This window comes from Salmo trutta, chromosome 5, assembly GCF_901001165.1.
Source record: "Salmo trutta chromosome 5, fSalTru1.1, whole genome shotgun sequence".
NCBI lineage: Eukaryota > Metazoa > Chordata > Actinopteri > Salmoniformes > Salmonidae > Salmo > Salmo trutta.
In genome coordinates, this window is record NC_042961.1 from 64,527,452 (window position 1) to 64,543,395 (window position 15,944).

Below are 15,944 nucleotides of genomic sequence, written 5' to 3' on the forward strand. Positions count from 1 at the left end.
TTGTGTTCTTGGGCACAGGGACTATGGTGGTCTGCTTGAAACATGTTGGTATAACAGACTCAATCAGGGACATGTTGAAAATGTCAGTGAAGACACCTGCCAGTTGGTCAGCACATGCCCGGAGCACACGTCCTGGTAATCCGTCTGGCCCCGCAGCCTTGTGTATGTTGACCTGTTTAAAGGTCTTACTCACGTTGGCTACGGAGAGCGACAACACACAGTCGTCCGGAACAGCTGATGTTCTCATGCATGCCTCAGTGTTGCTTGCCTCGAAGTGAGCATAGAAGTGGTTTAGCTCGTCTGGTAGTCTCGTGTCACTGGGCAGCTCGCGGCTGGGCTTCCCTTTGTTGTCTGTAATAGTTTGCAAGCCCTGCCACATAAGACGAGCGTCAGAGCCGGTGTAGTATGATTCAATCTTTGCCCTGTATTGACACTTTGCCTGTTTGATGGTTCGTCACAGGGCATAGCAGGATTTTTTGTAAGCTTCCGGGTTAGAGTCCCGCACCTTGAAAGCGGCAGCTCTACCCTTTAGCTCAGTGCAAATGTTGCCTGTAATCCATGGCTTCTGGTTGGGGTATGTACGTACAGTCACTGTGGGGACGACGTCCTCAATGCACTTATTGATAAAGCCAGTGACTGATGTGGTGTACTCCTCAATGCCATCGGAAGAATCCCGGAACATGTTCCAGTCTGTGATAGCAAAACAGTCCTGTAGTTTAGCATCTGCTTCATCTGACCTCTTTTTTTATAGACCAAGTCACTGGTGCTTCCTGCTATAATTTTTGCTTGTAAGCAGGAATCAGGAGGATAAAGTTGTGGTCAGATTTACCAAATGGAGGGCGAGGGAGAGCTTTGTACGCATCTCTGTGTGTGGAGTACAGGTGAACTAGAATTTTAGCAAAAGTAAAAGTAGTCAAAATATACATTTTATAAATATAAATACACAAAAAAACGACTTAAGTAGTACTTTAAAGTATTTTTACTTCAGTAATTTACACCACTGGACTTAAAAGGAACATTGTTACACATGATAACCTGGTGTAAAAATATTGAAACTGTAATGCCACCTAGTGGACACCAATATGAACTACACCACACACACAAACACAATAACCTTAAAACAGATGCATGCTTTATATATTGTTCTTTTTATTAGCAAAATATGTCCAATAAAGGAGACAATTCAAAAGTCGGAATGTAAATCACAAACGCCTGGAAAGTTCTTCAAAAGCAGCTGTAGTGAGTGAAGTATCTTGAGGTGACCTGAAATGGGTCAAAGCATATGTTAAATAGAACTCAACAACATCTTTGACACAGACACAAGTTACCTGATTTATTTGGGCAACAGGATTAACACAGAGAGAACTTGGCAAAATACATTGTATGTTTCTGTAGTACGAGTAGGCTGTTGTGTACAAGCCACCTAGCTAATAGAATATTGGAGCTAGCAGTCATTTAGTTACATTTTAACCAAAGCAATAGAGTTCACCGGCAAATGCAGACACACCAGAAATAAAAACTAAACCAACGAACAAGAATTGCTTGTAGGCGACCAGAATGAGGACAGACATTTTTCTAAATAAATGTTGTCAGTGAAAAAAGTAATTAAACAGCCCACTCCCGGCCCAGTATCTTATTCTGCTGCTATACAACTTTGTAGGGGTTGTTTGTTGGCAACCTTGTTATTTGTGTAAAATGAGTCTGATTAATCACTCCTTGTTGGAATACGTTTTTTTGGATAAAGATGTTTATTTGGGAAACCCTTTGAAGTCACGAGGATTGTGAAGAAGTGTTGGGAAAGTGGAAGAAGTCTATTACTAGCCTGTTCAACCTCTCTTTCGTATCGTCTGAGATTCACAAAGATTGGAAAGCTGCCGTGGTCATCCCTCTCTTCAAAGGGGGAGACACTCTGGACCCAAACTGCTACAGACCTATATCCATCCTGCCCTACCTTTCTAAGGTCTTCGCAAGCCAAGTTAACAAACAGATCACGGACTTTTTCGAATACCACCGTACCTTCTCAACTATGCAATCTGGTTTCCTAGCTGGTCATGGGTGCACCTCAGCCACGCTCAAGGTCCTAAACGACATCCTAACCACCATCGATAAAAGCAGTACAGTGTAGCCCTATTCATTTACCTGGCCAAGGCTTTCGACTCTGTCAATCACTGCTTTCTTATCGGCAGATTCAATAGCCTTGGCTTCTCAAATGACTGCCTCGCCTGGTTCACCAACTACTTCTCAGATACTTCTCAGATAGAGTTCAGTGTGTCAAATCGGAGGGCCTGTTGTCCGGTCCTCTAGCAGTCTCTAGGGGGGTGCCACAGGGTTCAATTCTCAGGCCGACTCTTTTCTCTGTATATATCAATGATGTCGCTCTTGCTGCTGGTGATTCTCTGATCCACCTCTACGCAGACGACATCATTCTGTATACATCTGGCCCTTCTTTGGACACTGTGTTAAAACCTCTTTGGGATAGGCCTAGACAAAATCCTGTGAAATTGCAGAGCGCCAAATTCAAAATACAGAAATACTCATAATAAACATTCATAAAAAATACAAGTGTTATACATTGGCTTAAAGATTAACTTATTGTTAACCTGTTAGGGCTAGGGGGCAGTATTTACACCGCCGGATAAAAAACGTACCCGATTTAATCTGGTTACTACTCCTACCCAGTAACTAGAATATGCATATACTTATTAGATATGGATAGAAAACACCCTAAAGTTTCTAAAACTGTTTGAATGGTGTCTGTGAGTATAACAGAACTCATATGGCAGGCAAAAACCTGAGAGATTCCTTTACAGGAAGTGGCCTGTCTGACCATTTATTGGCTTTCTTTGACATCTCTTTCCAAAACAAAGGATCTCTGCGGTAACGTGACACTTCCCACGGCTCCCATAGGCTCTCAGAGCCCGGGAAAAACCTGAATGTCGTCATTCCAGCCCCAGGCTGAAACACATTATCATCTTTGTCAAGTGGCCGATCAGGGGACAGTGGGCTTAGGCGCATGCACTGGTCGCCCCCGTCTTTCTTTTTTTTCCTCTATTTACCCGAAACGCAGATTCCCGGTCGGAATATTATCGCTTTTTTACGAGATAAATTGCATAAAAATTTATTTTAAACAGCGGTTGACATGCTTCGAAGTACGGTAATGGAATATTTAGACATTTTTTGTCACGAAATGCGCCATGCTCGTAACCCTGATTTACCATTTCGGATAGTGTCTAGAACGCACAAACAAAACGCTGCTGTTTGGATATAACGATGGATTATTTGGGACCAAACCAACATTTGTTATTGAAGTAGAAGTCCTGGGAGTGCATTCTGACAAAGAACACCAAAGGTAATAACATTTTTGTTATAGTAAATCTGATTTTGGTGAAGGCTAAACTTGCTGGGTGTCTAAATAGCTAGCCCGTGATGGCTGGGCTATGTACTTAGAATATTGCAAAATGTGCTTTCACCAAAAAGCTATTTTAAAATCGGACATATCGAGTGCATAGAGGAGTTCTGTATCTATAATTCTTAAAATAATTGTTATGCTTTTTGTGAACGTTTATCGTGAGTAATTTAGTAAATTGTTAGTAAATTCCCGGAAGTATGCTTGTTCTGAATGTCACATGCTAATGTAAAAAGCTGTTTTGATATAAATATGAACTTGATTGAACAAAACATGCATGTTTTGTATTACATAATGTCCTAGGTGTGTCATCTGATGAAGATCATCAAAGGTTAGTGCTGCATTTAGCTGTCTTCTGGGTTTATGTGACATTATATGCTAGCTTGAAAAATGGGTGTCTGATTATTTCTGGCTGGGTACTCTGCTGATATAGTCTAATGTTTTGCTTTCGTTGTAAAGCCTTTTTGAAATCGGACAGTGTGGTTAGATTAACGAGAGTCTTGTCTTTAAAATGCTGTAAAATAGTCATATGTTTGAGAAATTGAAGTAATATCATTTCTAAGGTATTTGAAAATCACGCCACAGGATTCAACTGGCGGTTAAGTAGGTGGAACGATTTGGTGCCACCTAGCCCAGAGAAGTTAATCCAGCCTCTGTGTCAGATTTCAAAAAGGCTTTACGGCGAAAGCATACCATGCGATTATCTGAGGACAGCACCCCGCTTACAAAAGCATACAAACATTTTCCAACCAAGTAGAGGAGTCACGAAAGTCAGAAATATCGATCAAATGAAACACTTACCTTTGAAGATCTTCATCTGGTTGCAATCACAAGAGTCCCAGTTACACAATAAATGTTTGTTTTGTTCGATAAAGTCCCTCTTTATATCCCAAAAACTCTGTTTTGTTGGTGTGTTTTGTTCTATAACACACTGGCTCAAAGGCAGTCAAAACATGCAGACGAATACATCCTAATAGTACAAAGCATCCTTCGCTAATGCTGCCAAACATACCCTCGTAAAACTGACTATCCCACCGATCCGTGACTTCGGCGATGTCATTTACAAAATCGCCTCCAACACTCAACTCAGCAAACTGGATGTTGTCTATCACGTTTTGTCACCAAAGCCCCATATTCTACCCACCACTGTGACCTGTATGCTCTCGTTGTCTGGCCCTCGCTACATATTTGTCGCCAATCCCACTGGCTCCAAGTCATCTATAAGTCTTTGCTAGGTAAAGCCCCGCCTTATCTCAGCTCACTGGTCACCATAGCAACACCCACCCGTAGCACACGCTCCAGCAGGTATATCTCACTGATCATCCCCAAAGCCAACACTTCCTTTGGCAGCCTTTCCTTACAATTTCTCTGCTGCCAATGACTGGAACGAATTGCAAAAATCACTGAAGCTGGAGTCTTATGTCTCCCTCTCTAACTTTAAACATCATTGCATTACCTCTTTCATTAAAGCGAAGACTGTTATTTTATCAAATCAATGAATTATTCTTTACCTCACGTTAGTCTCATTCCAAACGTCGTAAACTGTTAGTTATCGGCACGAACCCAGTCTTCACTATGAATAATCCATACATCAATTGTTGTAATCATTTATTTACTAACTAAATAATCACAGAAATGCACAAACAACACAGTAGATATGGTTACAATAAACCACAACTAGTTGCCAATGCTATACTTCAATCAAGTGATCTGGATACACCTATTGTGATGGTGGATTTTGTAGTATTTATATCCACAGTGATTAATTGCACAGGACAAGTGTCCAAGAAGTCCAAGAATCTGGACATCATTATATCTGAAGCCGAGAAGTTTTTGGGCCTCCAAGACTTAATGGCAGAAGTACTGCAAGGACTGTCCCTCCATCACATGATCCTTCTGAGCCTGTGTAGGGACCTGATTAAAACACAAAAGATGATTTAACATTTCGTTACTGATAGTTTGTATGGATTATTTTTTAAAACCTTATTACCCAGCTGTACAGTAGGTGGCGGAATGCACATATCATTGTTGCGTTGTAGGTCAAAACATTTGTCTCCGTCTGGGCTGGAGAAGAGGGAAGATTCACGCAGGTGAAAAAGATGGTGGAAGCGGATGATGAGGTCTGAATCTAATGGCGGTAGAATCAAGGAGAAGTGGAGTCCAAAACAAAGGAAAAAGGAACAAAGTAGAGAAGACAGAGAAGAGAATGTCACTTCGTATCTTGTAGGAGTACGGTTTGTAAATGAGGAGCAGCTGAACCAATTACCAATCTGGAGGAATCCATTTGAGGTATCCAAAATGGTGGAGAGAGTTCTGGGTAGAGTGAGGATCACTGGAGGCTGTCTTGTTTAGATTTTTTTGCTTCTGAGGAACAGAAGAAATGTGTGTTGCGTCTCACCAGTTTGAAGTGTCGTGTTTCTTGGGAAAAGGGCACCTCTCAAAGGGGTAATATCTGGAGTCTAGTGGGAAGTCGATGTTGAAGAGATTAAAAATATTCCTGGAGGGATTGATGCACGTCGGATGAATCGCATGGCGAATGAAGAAAAAGTGAAGAGTTTATCTGTTCTTTTGTTTAATGATATGGAGTCTCTCAAGTGCAGTTGGGGTATATTACCTACAGAGGCAGAGCATTTATCCCAAGACCAACGCAGTGGGATCATTGTATAGCTTTAGGTCATGTAACAAGTGTTGGCAGAAGGGAGAAGCCGAGATGTCCAAGTTGTGGAAAGGACCATATTATGTGTTATAAAAGTGATGAACATGTGACATGTTGTAATTGTGGTGGGAACCATGAAGCCACGTCTTCCTAACACCCCACAAGGGGGAAACAGAATGAGGTGGCCAAAGCCAGGGCTGTCCAGAGCATTTCAGCAGCTGGGAAAAGGGTAGAGGGGTTGAATGGTGCATCAGAAGAGCCCATGGTAGTGGATAGGCCTACACTGCAGGATGCAGACATTGTAAAGGTTAAGAAGGTGGACTTTGTGGTTTTTATGGCTATGGTGATTAATGGCACTGCCAAGGTGGAGAGAAGGTCCAGGAAAATTGAAATCATTGTGGATGTGGCGGAGCGGTTCCTGGGGCTGAAAGATTTCTCAGCGAAGGAGTTACATGGAATATTGGCACAAGCCATTCCACCCTCTCAGGTCCTAGAGCCGCACCACCCTCTCAGGCCCCAGAGCCTGAAAAGGGACATATAGAGACTACAAGAAGGAAGAAGTGGGAGTCACCATGAAGTGAAAAAAGAGTTGGGTCATGTGGAGTCGGTGAGGGGAACCAGAAGTGGTCTAGTGATAATTGTTTGTGTTTCTGTTGGGCAGAGGAAGAATGTGCTCGAAGTAAAATGAATGGGGGCAAGAAATGTGAATTGTTTCTTTCTCAAGAAAAGGGCACCAATGAAAGGAGTGATAACTGGGGTAGCAGTAAATAGAAAAGTTGACCAGCTGAGGGGAAAGAGTCCCGGTGTATGTGATGCTCGTCGTTTGATGCAACGCAGACAGGGTGGGGAGAGTGGGGAAACATTAGAGTCATTGTCTGTTATTTTGAGTTTTGATGTTGAGTCTTTGCCTGACAAAGTGAAGTTAGGATATATAAGTTATCCTGTACGAGTGTATGTGCCGAATACATTACGATGTTACAGGTGTCGAGCTGATGGGCGTGTGGCAGCAGTGTGTAGGAGGGAGGGTCCAAGGTGTGAGAAATGTGCAGAAGGGCACGAGACAAAGGAATGTGTAGTATTGGGGAAAGTAGTGGAATGTGTTAATTGTAGGGGTGCCCATGGAGCTGGGGATCAGAAATGTCCCGTGCGAGAGAGGCAGGTTGAGGATTCCAGGTTTATAGTAGTGCAGAAGTTGTCATATGCTGAGGCAGTGAAGAAAGTAGAGGAAGATGGGTTAAGGGGAGGAGTGGGGAGAGTAGTAGAGATATACCAATACAGAGGGATAGGGCAAAATGTGAAACAAGTTTCAGTAAGATTGGATTTATAGCAATGGTTATCAACTGTACAGCAGGGATGGATCTGAAGTCTCAGGAAATAGAGGTTGTGGTGGCAGCTGCAGAGAGGTATTTGGGTGTGTGGGAGACTTGACAATAGAAAGAGTAACAGGGTGTGTTAAGTGGTGATGTCCCATCCTTTCAGGGTGATGGCATGAGGTAGGAATAAATACATTTAATTAGTGGAGTAGGGGGGTGTTAATTTAATTTAATATAATTTTGAAATTAGTGAGTATAGTGTTAGATGGTAGGGTATTTATTCAGTACATTTTTTTTCTTTTTCAAGTAAAGTATAAGGGAGTTGTACTCCAGGCTAGTAGGTGGCGGTAATGCAACAAATTGGATGCCAACCGCCGTTAAACCTCAGAAGAAGATTGTTGGTAACGTCATTACACGGAAAAGGAAAGAAAGTGTGTTTTTCTTAATTTATTTTTACTTTGCCTTGGTTTATTTTTTATTTTTATTATTAACAGTAACATGCAAAACATAAACATAACAGCCAGAGGGATTCCAAAAAAATTTATAAAACTATTCCACATTATATCAAATACAGACATATAGCGAATACATTTTTTTGACATTTTGTTTTGTATACGTTTTAAAGACTAAATAGTTTTCCACATCAGATAAAAAAATTAAGATAAGGGGCTTTTTCTTCATGAATTTTGATTTGTGTATGAAACATTTTCCTAATAAAATAAAGAGATTTATGTTCAATTGTGGAATCAGTGTAGTAAAATAATATGTCAAACTTAGTAATATCAATGGTTGTATGCAATTAGAGGCCAAGATATTGTTTTACATCTCCTTTACTTTATTGGTCACCATAAATCTGTGTGGAGTGAGCCAAGCACGGCGCCAGTTTACATCAAACGATGAAGCCCAACAAAATATCGCAGAGGGAATAGACTTCCTGTAGAAAATATCCCTTAATTAATAAACAATTGTTGAATTTCGTATCTAGTAGACCTATGCCATTCACCTGGATATCGCTTACAATAGATATTCCAAAATATTCATTAATCTGAAATAAAGTTTTTATCCCACTAGGTATATCTTTAATAACAGCGTCATATTCCTTGCTTGAAACCTCAAAGTTGTATCTTTCCATAAATTCTCTCCGCATAAATAGATTCCTTCTAATACTAACTAATTGGCTGACAAGGACAATGTTTTCAGAGAACCAGTTACGGTAAAATAACATTTTGTTTCTATGTAATATCGACCCATTATTCCATATAAAACATTTATGAGGTGAAAAGTTATGATTATACAGCAAAGCCCAGCACATTAAAGCCTGCTTGTGAAAAGCTGCCAATTTCACAGGAAGTTTAATATAGGGACATTGTAGTAAAAAATGAAGCCCTCTGAGCTTCTGAAAAACAAAATGAGGTACAATATTCCAGAAACTGAGGATTTTTTAAGTGCCTTTTAGCCCAGTTGACTTTTGGACAGTTGAAGAGAGCAAAGTCTAAGACATTTAGACGGCCATCACAAACCCTGTTGTGCTTTTTGTTCATTGCTTTTTATCTTATGTGGCTTCTTTTTCCATATGAAGTTGTATAATAGCCTATCTAAAGGTACAGGAAGTGGATTTGGGAATGTCAATAGATGAAAAGCACCCTTCCTTGAAGACCTAAATCCCTCCCTAACATGAGGATCATTTCTTTTTTGACAGATTCAGTTACAGGCTTCAAATTAAGATCATTCATTCATATCTGGCCTGGAATGTAACGCCTTCAGATTGACTTCGACATGTTGTTCTGAGGTCCTGAGCAGGTTTTTAATCAAAGACTTTGCTCTGTTCATCTTTCCCTCTATCCTGACTATTCACCCTGTCGCTGAAATCATCCCCACAGCATGATGCTGCCATGAACATGCTTCACCGTAGGGATGGTGCCTGGTTTCTTCCAGACATGACGCTTGGCATTCAGGCCAAAGAGCTCAATCTTGGTTTCATCAGACCAGAGAATCTTGTTTTTCATAATACCCTTCCCCAGATCTGTGCTTCGACGGGTCACCGGTTCGAATCTCAAGTCCGACAGGGAAAAGGTGCGAAGTAGGACGGAAACAGGAGGGCTGCTGGCATCAGCGTCTCTCCTGCCTTGAGCCTCATCTCAGCTCTCCTGAGGGGTTCCCTTTCAACGGCACTGCAATAATAGAATGAGAGGGTGATTAAGAAAAGGCCAGTTAGCGCAAACTTAAAATGTAGTCAGCTTTCTACATCAATATGTTAAATATTTTGATATTTGAACTATCAATATGTTGGGCACACATACCTCATAGAATTTCAGGATCTTCGGTTTCACCTACAAGAACAGACAGAGATTAAGAACCCGGGAGCCTTGCAAACACACATATACAGCCCACCTGAATTAAATGTAGACAGTCCCAACACTGAAAAGCTATTGATTTGGGAAGGAGTGATTTTACAAATCTGTTTGTCATAGAATAGAGGTAATTAAGGTGGAGTGATTGAACTAAAGCTCACAATATTGTGATGAAAGCATTGGAACATCTCTGAACGGTTAGAGATGCCTCACCTGTCGCCCAGTGACGTTTCGCACGTCGATATCCAACCACATGTCCCATTGGCGCGGCTACTGCAGCTCCCACTGCAGCTCCCACTGCCAGACAAAGCCCAACTGTCCAGTAGGACTGGCACGGCTTGGGAAAGATGTCATCTGAAACACAGAAGCCATGTAGAACCCATTACATACTATCATACCAATTGATTGGTTTGGACCTCCAGATTGCTAATCTATGAAAGAACATTGGCAGCGTGGTGCAAACAAAATAATAATTTCATAAAACATTTTCAAAAACTTCCAATTGTAAATTCAATAATCTTTTCAAAACAGATCCCTCACCAGGAATGCGAATGTGCTTCGTTCTGGTGATGTTCTGCTGTTGAACTCTACAGGTGAACCAGTTGTTGTCAGTCTGCTGTATGGTGACATTTCGTCTCACAGTGTAGAAACCCTCGGTGTCAGTCTCAGTCTCTGTAGGTCCAGCAGCAGGGAGGATGGCTCCATTGTTGTCAAACCACTCCAGCTCAGGTTCAGGGTACCAGCCTTCGGACTCACACCTCAGGACCAGCCCACTACCCTTAGTTCCTTCAATAGAGAGGACTGGCAGAGATCCAGGGCCTGCAAAGATTAAAGTTAACACAGGGGCGAGATTCCTGTTATGAATATGAATGAATTCATTCCTTGTTCTCAAGGCAGAGTTGCAAAGAAAAAGCCATATCAGTAATATTAATGGTCCACTATGTGTTAGTTAATATTACTGTTTCTTAATGGGTGTTAATATTAATGGTCCACTATGTGTTAGTTAATATTACTGTTTCTTAATGGTGTTAATATTACTGTTTCTTAATGGGTGTTAATATTACTGTTTCTTAATGGGTGTTAATATTAATGGTCCACTATGTGTTAGTTAATATTACTGTTTCTTAATGGTGTTAATATTACTGTTTCTTAATGGGTGTTAATATTAGTTTCTTAATGGGTGTTAATATTACTGTTTCTTAATGGGTGTTAATATTACTGTTTCTTAATGGTCTACTGGGTGTTAATATTACTGTTTCTTAATGGGTGTTAAGAAACAGTAATATTAACACCCATTGAGAAACAGAAATTACATTTACATTTTAGTCATTTAGCAGACGCTCTTTTCCAGAGCGACAATTCATACATTTTTTTTCCCGTACTGGTCCCCCGTGGGAATCGAACCCACAACCCTGGCGTTGCAAACACCATGCTCTACCAACTGAACCACACGGGACCATATTAACTAAAACACAGTGGACCATTAAGAAACAGTAATATTAACACCCATTAAGAAACAGTAATATTAACACCATTAAGAAACAGTAATATTAACACCCATTAACCTCTCTAGGGTAGGGGGCAGTATTTTCACATCCAGATAAAAAAACGTACCCGATTTAATCTGGTTATTACTACTGCCCAGAAACTAGAATATGCATATAATTGTTTGATTTGGATAGAAAACACCCTAAAGTTTCTAAAACTGTTTGAATGGTGTCTGTGAGTATAACAGAACTCATATGGCAGGCAAAAACCTGAGAAGATTCCTTACAGGAAGTGCCCTCTCTGACCATTTCTTGGGCTTCTACACTCTCTTTATTGAAAACAGAGGATCTCTGCTGTAACGTGACACTTTCTAAGGCTCCCATAGGCTCTCAGAAGGCGCCAGAACATTGAATGATGACTTTGCAGCCCCTGCCTGAAAAACAGTAGCGCATTTGGATAGTGGTCGATCTGAGAACAATGAGACGGGCGCACGCGTGCACGTGAAGAGTCCATTTTCTTCTTTGAACAAAAACAACGACTCCCGGTCAGAATATTATTGCTATTTTACGAGAAAAATCGCATAAAAATTGATTTTAAACAACGTTTGACATGCTTCGAAGTACGGTAATGGAATATTTTGAATATTTTTGTCACGATACGCGTCCGCGCGTCACCGTTCGGATAGTGTCTTGAACGCAAGAACAAAACAGAGGATATTTGAACATAACTATGGATTATTTTGAACCAAAACAACATTTGTGGATGAAGTAGAAGTTCTGGGAGTGCATTCTGACGAAGAACAGCAAAGGTAATCCAATTTTTCTTATAGTAATTCTGAGTTTAGTGAACGCCAAACTTGGTGGGTGTCAAATTAGCTAGCCCGTGATGGCGAGCTATCTACGCAGAATATTGCAAAATGTGCTTTTGCCGAAAAGCTATTTTAAAATCAGACACCGCGATTGCATAAAGGAGGTCTGTATCTATAATTCTTAAAATAATTATGTTTTTTTGTGAACGTTTATCGTGAGTAATTTAGTAAATTCACCGGAAGTTTTCGGTATGTTTGCTAGTTCTGAACGTCACATGCTAATGTAAAAAGCTGGTTTATGATATAAATATGAACTTGATTGAACAAAACATGCATGTATTGTTTAACATAATGTCCTAGGAGTGTCATCTGATGAAGATCATCAAAGGTTAGTGCTGCATTTAGCTGTGGTTTTGTTTTTGTGACATTATATGCTAGCTTGAAAAATGGGTGTCTGATTATTTCTGGCTGGGTACTCTGCTGACATAATCTAATGTTTTGCTTTCGTTGTAAAGCCTTTTTGAAATCGGACAGTGTGGTTAGATTAACGAGAGTCTTGTCTTTAAAATGGTGTAAAATAGTCATATGTTTGAGAAATTGAAGTAATAGCATTTCTAAGGTATTTGAATATCGCGCCACTCGATTCCACTGGCTGTTGACTAGGTGGGACGATTTCGTCCCACATACCCTGTTAGGGCTAGGGGGCAGTATTGAGAATTGTGAAAAATATATGTGCCCATATTAAACTGCCTCCTACACAAACTCAGAGGCTAGGATATGCATAGTATTATTAGATTTGGATAGAAAACACTGAAGTTTCTAAAACTGTTTGAATGGTGTCTGTAAGTATAACAGAACTCATATGGCAGTCAAAACCCTGAGACAAATCCTAACAGGAAGTAGAAATCTGATGTGTGGAATCACTTTCAAGGCTTTCCTATGAAACACACAGTGAGTTAGGATTCATGTAGCACTTCCTAAGGCTTCCACTAAGGCTTCCACTAGATGTCAACAGTCTTTACAAAGTGGTTTGAGTCTTCTCCGGTAAAAACTGACCGAATGAGAAGCCTGGAAAGTTTGTCATAAGCGGATGGCCTATACTACTGTGACGCGCATGCATGTGGGGACTCTTTCGTCCCGAAACGTTTTATAAGACAATGCAATCGTCCGCCTTGAATATTATTGAAGTTCTGATTGAAAAAGGCCCTAAAGATTTACGCTATACAACGTTTGACATGTTTGAATGAACGTAAATATTTTTTATTTGTACTTTCGTCGCGACATATTCCGCGCGCTTCGTACATTTGGAGTAGCCTTCGGAACGCGCTAACAAGAAGGAGCTATTTGGACATAAATTATGAGCTTTTTCTTTTTTTCAAGCTTTTTCGAACAAAACAACATTTGTTGTGGACCTGGGATCCCTGGAAGTGCCTTCTGATGAAGATAATCAAAGGTAAGTGAATATTTACAATACTATATTTGATTTTAGATGACTCCAAGATGGCGCTACCCTGTATCGCCTAGCCTATTTTTCTGTAGTACCATCGTTTATTGCAAAGTGTGATTTCCCAGTAAAGTTATTTTTAAATCTGGCAATGCGGTTACATTCACGAGATGTTAATCTATAATTCTTTGAATGACAATATTATATTTTACCAATGTTTTCGAATAGTAATTTTTTTATTAGTTGTGCTGATTCACTGGCGGTATATGACGGAAAATATTTTCTGAACATCACCGCCGATGTAAAATGCTGTTTTTGAATATAAATATGTACTTGATAGAACAAAAAAATGCATGTATTGTATAACATAATGTCCTAGGAGTGTCATCTGATGTAGATTGTCAAAGGTTAGTGCATAATGTTAGCTGGTTTTCTGCTTTTGGTGAGCCTGTCTTTGCATTGACAAAACATTACACACAGCTATTTTCAATGTACTGTCCTAACATAATCTAACTTTATGCTTTTGCCGTAAAGCCTTTTTGAAATCGGACAACGTGGTTAGATTAAGGAGATGTTATCTTTCAAAGGGTGTAAGATAGTTGTATGTTTGAGAAATTTGAATTATGACATTTAATAGTTTTCAAATGTGGCGCCCTTGATATTTCACTGGCTGTTGATAGTGGGGGTAGCGTCCCACTTATTCCATAGAAGTTATGAAACACTAATATTAACACCCATTAAGAAACAGTAATACTAACACCCATTAGTTAATATGACTGTTTCTTAACCTGTTGAGGCCAGGATCTTATCCCGGTATTGGGATTCATTGTCATGTGACCATGGTGGGGAATTCAAAACTGCAAGAGTAATCATTTCAAATAATCAAATAATCAACTATTTTCCTCCATTTGAAAGATATATCTCCTAAATCTAACCACGCTGTCCGATTTTCAGAGGCTTTACGGAGAATGCATAAAGTTAGGTTATGTGAGGAGAGTACATTGACAATAGCTGCGTGTAATGTTTAGCCAATTCAAAGAAGGGCATCAACAGACAGAAAACTAGCTAGAATTATGCACTTACCTTTGACAATCTGCATCAGATGACACTCATAGGACATTATGTTAGACAATACATGCATTTTTAGTTCCATCAAGTTCATATTTATATCCAAAAACAGCATTTACAGTCACGGTGAAATTCAGAATTTTTTTCGGCTCGAATGCTCCCAGTGAATCCAGCATTACAAATCACGGAATTACTATTCGAAAACATTGGTAAATTATAATATTGTCATTCAAAGAATAATATATTATCATCTCGTAATTGCTACCGAATGGCCAGATCTCAAAATAACTTTACTGGGAAATCACATTTTGCTATAAACTGGGTACTATGCTAACAACATAAGCTAAGCTATAAGCTAAGCTAAGCTATACCGTTAGCATTAGCATCATCTAATATCGATAATAACATTCTAAATATCCCCTTACCTTTGATTATCTTCATCAGAAGGCGCTGCCAGCGATCCCAGGTCCAGAACAAATGTGGTTTCTTTTGATAAAGTTCATAATTTATGTCCAAATAGTTAGCGTTCAGTAGGCTCCCACAAAATGAGGTGGGCAGTGTAAAGTCACGCCGAAAAGCTAAAAAAAACCTAGTAAATAATCTATTTATGTTTGTTCAAACATGTCAAACGTTGTTTAGCATTAATCTTTTGGTCCATTTTTAACGTGAAACATCAGTAAACATCAGTAATATTTTCACACAACCTATCAAGTGTCTAGAATAAACGATTATGACAAAGACACTCTTCTCAGATTCATGCGCAGGCGCAAAAAATGAAGTGATGACGTGTCAACTTGTAAGCATTCTAATTCGGTCTGTATTCATGACAGATGCTTCCAACAACTTTCTAAAGATCGTTGACATCTAGTGGAAGCAGTAGGAGTTGCGAACTGAATCCTTTCTCACTGTGGTATCTTTAAAACAATGACACTAAATAGTACAGTCACAAAATTCTCATTTTTTTAAATCTATTTTTCACAGGTTTTTGCCTGCAATATGAGTTTTGTTATACTTACAGACATCATTCAAACTGTTTTAGAAAATTCAGAGTGTTTTCTATCCGAATGTGTTAATAATATGCATATCCTAGCTTCTGAGTTGGTGTAGGAGGCAGTTAAAAATGGGCACATATTTTTTTCAAAATTCTCAATACTGCCCCCGTGGCCCGTAGAGGTTAATGGGTGTTAATATTACTGTTTCTTAATGGGTGTTAATATTACTGTTTCTTAATGGGTGTTAATATTACTGTTTCTTAATGGTCCACTGGGTGTTAGTCATTTTGCTTTTTGGAAACTCACTTGATCGTGATGGTCTTGGGGGATGTTTTTTGTTATCTATGAAAAATAGATTTGACATTTTGATAATCTCAATGAAAATGTGCTGATGACATAGTAACACCTTTATGAAGCG

General features: G+C 39.6%; 1 protein-coding gene across 1 annotated transcript; it reads right to left on the minus strand.

Moving 5' to 3' along the window:
* Window positions 1-9,373: 9,373 nt before the first annotated feature.
* On the minus strand, window positions 9,374-15,890 carry LOC115195015 (butyrophilin-like protein 1). The gene is made up of 5 exons (XM_029754916.1): window positions 15,833-15,890; window positions 10,267-10,545; window positions 9,940-10,080; window positions 9,676-9,705; window positions 9,374-9,546 (listed from the first exon to the last, which is right to left on the minus strand). The coding sequence occupies exons 1-4, from the start codon at window positions 15,888-15,890 to the stop codon at window positions 9,677-9,679; spliced, it is 507 nt and encodes a 168-aa protein (XP_029610776.1). The 3' UTR covers window positions 9,374-9,546; window position 9,676.
* Window positions 15,891-15,944: the final 54 nt, after the last annotated feature.

Bases quoted from the DNA above. Each gene is read 5' to 3' on its own strand.
- LOC115195015 (XM_029754916.1), bottom strand. From the start codon at position 15,890: ATGTCAAATCTATTTTTCATAGATAACAAAAAACATCCCCCAAGACCA. The intron at 10,081-10,266 runs GTGAGGGATCTG...TCTGTGTTTCAG, and splicing joins GAAGCACATTCGCATTCCTG to ATGACATCTTTCCCAAGCCG. The intron at 9,706-9,939 runs GTGAGGCATCTC...CTGTTCTTGTAG, and splicing joins GAAACGTCACTGGGCGACAG to GTGAAACCGAAGATCCTGAA.